At 43.2% G+C, this 5,000-nt stretch overlaps 1 protein-coding gene across 1 annotated transcript in view; it reads left to right on the forward strand.

Annotated features, from left to right (window-relative positions):
- kiaa0586 (KIAA0586 ortholog) overlaps positions 1-5,000 on the forward strand; it is a 37,235-nt gene that overhangs the window by 5,126 nt on the left and 27,109 nt on the right. The window contains exon 7 of the mRNA XM_028566280.1: positions 440-595. Coding sequence (XP_028422081.1) covers positions 440-595 — 156 coding nt within the window. The remainder of the gene's footprint in view (positions 1-439; positions 596-5,000) is intronic.

A 5,000-nucleotide genomic window follows, 5' to 3' on the forward strand; every position in this document is an offset into this window, starting at 1 on the left:
TGTATGTGTGTTTGTGTGTGTGTGAAACTGTGTGTGTGTGTGTGTGTGTGTGTCTGAAACTCTGTGTCGGTCTGTCTGTGTTTGTGTGTGTGTGTGTGTGTGTGTGTGTGTGTGAAACTGTGTGTGAGTGTGTGTCTGTCTGTGTGTGTGTGTCTCTGTGTGTGTGTGTCTGTCTGTCTGTGTGAAACTGTGTGTGTGTGTGTGTCTATGTGTGTGTGAAACTGTGTGTGTGTGTGTGTGTGTGTGTGTCTGTCTGTGTGTGTGTGTGTCTGTCTGTCTGTCTGTGTGTGTGTGTGTGTGTCTATGTGTGTGTGAAACTGTGTGTTTGTGTGTGTGTCTGTCTGTGTGTCTGTCTGTCTGTGTGTGTGTCTGTCTGTGTGTGTGTGTGTCTGTCTGTCTGTCTGTCTGCCGGTGTGTGAAACTGTGTTTGTGTTACCAGGAGCAGCTGGAAGCTCCGCCCCCCGGTGACATCATGAGGAATGAGAGTGAAGCTCCGCCCCCCGATGACATCATGAGGAATGAGAGTGAAGAAGAAGAGGACGAAGACGTTTTCCCTGGAACTGACTTCCTGTCTGTCGCTGATGTCGTCGTCCAGGTAACCTGAAGATAGAGTATGACAGCCAGTGTAACGACACTGGACAGGGGTCCTAGCCTCCTGTCGCCCCCGACGACAGTTGTGAAGGTGGGGAGGCAAACGTCGGGAAATATTGAGAGGTGTGTCAGGGACCAAGCAGTTAGGCAAGACGAGTCACGAGAGGATTTAAAAAGGTTTTTTTTTTTTTTGCCGACAAAATCATTATCATTATAAATAATTTTATATTAATTATTTGTATGTTCTGAGTCTTCTGTTCAGCACTTTGGAAACTTTGTGTTTGTAAAATGTGCTATAGAAATAAAGTGGATTGGATTGAATTACAACACAATAGAGATACAGTTTGGGCCCTTAAAAGAGGTCAAACAGACAGACTGAACTTAAGCTCTGAACGTATTAACTCAAAAATACAACTGACCTCCCATAAGAGAAACAAAGGGGACTTACAGTACAGGCCAAAAGTTAGGACACACCTTCTCATTCAATGTGTTTCCTTTTTATTTTCATGACTATTTACATTGTAGATTCTCACTGAAGGCATCAAAACTATGAATGAACACATATGGAATTATGTACTTAACAAAAAGTGTGAAATAACTGAAAACATGTCTTATATTTTAGATTCTTCAAAGTAGCCACCCTTTGCTTTTTTTTTTTGATAACTCTGCAAACCCTTGGTGTTCTCTCAATGAGCTTCATGAGGTAGTCACCTGAAATGGTTTTACCTTCACAGGTGTGCTTTGTCAGGGTTCATTAGTGGAATTATTTCCCTTATTAATAAAAAAGCAAAGGGTGGCTACTTTGAAGAATCTAAAATATAAGACATGTTTTCAGTTATTTCACACTTTTTTGTTAAGTACATAATTCCATATGTGTTCATTCATAGTTTTGATGCCTTTAGTGAGAATCTACAATGTAAATAGTCATGAAAATAAAAAGGAAACACATTGAATGAGAAGGTGGGTCCCATCTTTTGGCCTGGACTGTAGATATACTGGCTGGTCAGACCAGGTGTGACACACACCAGGCTGATAGTCGGCCGTCTGACAGTCTGCTGAGGTCGGTGACTCGAGTCTGTTCGGTGTGTCCCGTCCCGTGCCGTCGTCAGTCTGGGGGGCTGTCGGCGTTTATTTTGGCCGACCTGACATGTTCAGTCGGATGGGGAGGGGGGGCAGTCAGGACTCACCAGGACATGGGGAGCTGGATGAGGTGACTAGAGTCTCTCAAAATCTGATGAAAATCTTCTAAATTGACCTTTGTTGATCTGAAATGAAGACAGATTCAGATTCACACACACACACACACACACACACACACACACACACACACACACACACACACACACACACACACACAGAGACACACACACACACACACACACACACACACACACACACACACACACACAGACACACACACACTCACACACACACACACACACACACACACACACACACACACACACACACACACACAGACACAGAGACACAGACACAGACACACAGACACACACACACACACACACACACAGACACACACACACACACACACACACACACACACACACACACACACACACACACACACACACAGACACACAGACACACACACACACACACAGAGACACAGACACACACACACACACACACACACACAGACACACACACACACACACACACACACACAGACACTCACACAGAGACACACAGACAGACACACACTCAGAGACACAGTTCTTTTTCAATTATAGCGCCCCCTAGAGGGCAATCGTCACCAAATGTGGTGTAGAGCCCCAGAGTGGCATGTCGAACAATAATCTCAAGTTAAGTGATGATAGCATTTACCGCGGCAGAGATATTGCCATTGCAGTTATTTGCCAAAACGCGTCTACGTTCATTATAGCGCCCCCTAATGGCCAATCCTTACTGAATTTGGTAGGGAGCCTCGAAGTGGGATGTCGAACAATATAACCAACTTTAGCTCTGATACTTTTAAATTGGGCCGAAATATGCTAAAGTTCGTGTTTTGTAGCTAGCTACGAAATTTTGTTTGGTTGTAAATTGCGCATAGTTTAACACAGCAAAATTCTTTTGATAACTTTTGGTCAGGTCCATCTGGAGATGCTACGTACCAAGTTTTGTGCAGATCGGTTCCACGGCCTAGGAGGAGATAGAAAAAGTTGGTTTTGCACTAGGGCTGGGCGATATATCGATATTATATCGATATCGTGATATGAGACTAGATATTGTCTTAGATTTTGGATATCGTGATATCGTGATATGACATAAGTGTGTTTTCCTGGTTTTAAAGGCTGCGTTACAGTGAAGTGATGTACTCTTCTGAACTTAGCTGTTCAGAAAAGACTGTTGTCCATCCATCCATCTTCGTCCGCTTATCCGTGTCGGGTCGCTGGGGAGCAGCTCCAGCAGGGGACCCCAAACTTCCCTTTCCCGAGCAACATTAACCAGCTCCGACTGGGGATCCCGAGGCGTTCCCAGGCCAGGTTGGAGATATAATCCCCCACCTAGTCCTGGGTCTTCCCGAGGCCTCCTCCCAGCTGGACGGGCCTGGAACACCTCCCTAGGGAGGCGCCCAGGGGCATCCTTACCAGATGCCCGAACAACCTCAACTGGCTCCTTTCGACGCAAAGGAGCAGCGGCTCTACTCCGAGCTCCTCACGGATGACTGAGCTTCTCACCCTATCTCTAAGGGAGACGCCAGCCCCCCTCCTGAGGAAACCCATTTCAGCCGCTTGTACCCTGGATCTGGTTCTTTCGGTCATGACCCAGCCTTCATGACCATAGGTGAGGGTAGGAACGAAAACTGACCGGTAGATCGAGAGCTTTGCCTTCTGGCTCAGCTCTCTTTTAAACAACGGTGCGATAGATTGAAAAGACTGTTGAGATGTTGAGACTGTAGATTATTTATCTAAAATCTAAGTGTGAAGATATTTTTGGTGCTCTCAAAAATATCTTCACCCTTAGATTTTAGATAAATAATCATTAATAATAGAACAGAAAAGACTGTTGTAGCTGTTCCATTATTAATGATTATTTATCTAAAATCTAAGTGTGAAGATATTTTGCGAGCACCAACTGTCAACTCTAGAATATATCGCCGCAATATCGATATGGAGGTATTTGGTCAAGAATATCATGATATCTGATTTTCTCTATATCGCCCAGCCCTATATCAGAAAATATGGGACGTAGAAATAAGCGCTGAAAATGTGTAGAAGAAAAATTTAACAATTTAAAACGTTGGAAAAACTAAAACAAACCTTATGGAGCTTTGATTTCATTAAAGGTACTCCTGTTGTTATACAGTATTTATGTTTACATTTTATTGTTATTTGAACAGCTGAGCATTGAACCAGGTGAAGAAACCTGTTTATTATTTATTCATTTGATTTTGTAACTGTTCACTGAAATAGCCGGTTTCTATGAAACTACATGTGACATGTCATACTTGGCTTTGACTTTGACTGAACATTTGCTCTCACTTTGCGGAAAAAATATCGGGATATATATCGTATATCGATATTCAGCCAAAATATATCGGGATATGACTTTTGGTCCATATCGCCCAGCCCTATTTTGCGCATTGTGCAATATTGCGAAAACATTTCTTAGCAGAAATGGGCGTGGCCTTTATCATCCGATTCAGCTCGATTCAAGGAGCACGTGGCTGTAAGGGTTTCTAATGTGCGATGTGGGAGTTATCACGTTTTCCATCATTATAGCGCCACCTAGTGGTCCATATGTGTAATTTTTGGTATGTGAGTTCCATGAACCATTGTACATCTACGCTGTAAATTTAAAGTTACTTGTGTGTCTGTCTGTCTGTCTGTCTGTGTGTGTGTATGTGTGTGTATGTCTGTGTGTGTATGTCTCTCTGTGTGTGTGTGTGTGTGTGTGTGTGTGTGTGTGTCTGTGTGTGTGTCTCTCTGTGTGTGTGTGTGTGTGTGTGTGTGTGTGTGTGTGTGTGTGTGTGTGTGTGTGTGTCTCTGTGTGTTTGTGTGTGTGTGTTAGAGATGGCCCGATACCATTTTTTTGCTTCCCGATACCGATTCCGATACCTGAAGTTGCGTATCGGCTGATACGGAGTACCGATCCGATACCAGTGTGTCATATATTTCATTATGTTTTAACAGCTGTATACTACTATCCCTGTATGGATGTGATATGATTTCTATCTTTGTTGTCTGTCTGGCTCAGGTTAAACTCTTTGTGAAACATGAACAAAGACAAACAATGAATGTCGTAGAACTTTCTTTTATTCTCCAGTTTGACAGTCGGTTATAACGGAAAAAGAACATAAATAAACTACTTTAATGTAGATTTTCTTTAGGGCTTTATTACGTGGTATCGGATCGGTGCATAAACTCCAGTACTTCCTGATACCAATA

The sequence above is a fragment of the Perca flavescens genome, chromosome 20, assembly GCF_004354835.1.
Source record: "Perca flavescens isolate YP-PL-M2 chromosome 20, PFLA_1.0, whole genome shotgun sequence".
NCBI classification, from domain to species: domain Eukaryota; kingdom Metazoa; phylum Chordata; class Actinopteri; order Perciformes; family Percidae; genus Perca; species Perca flavescens.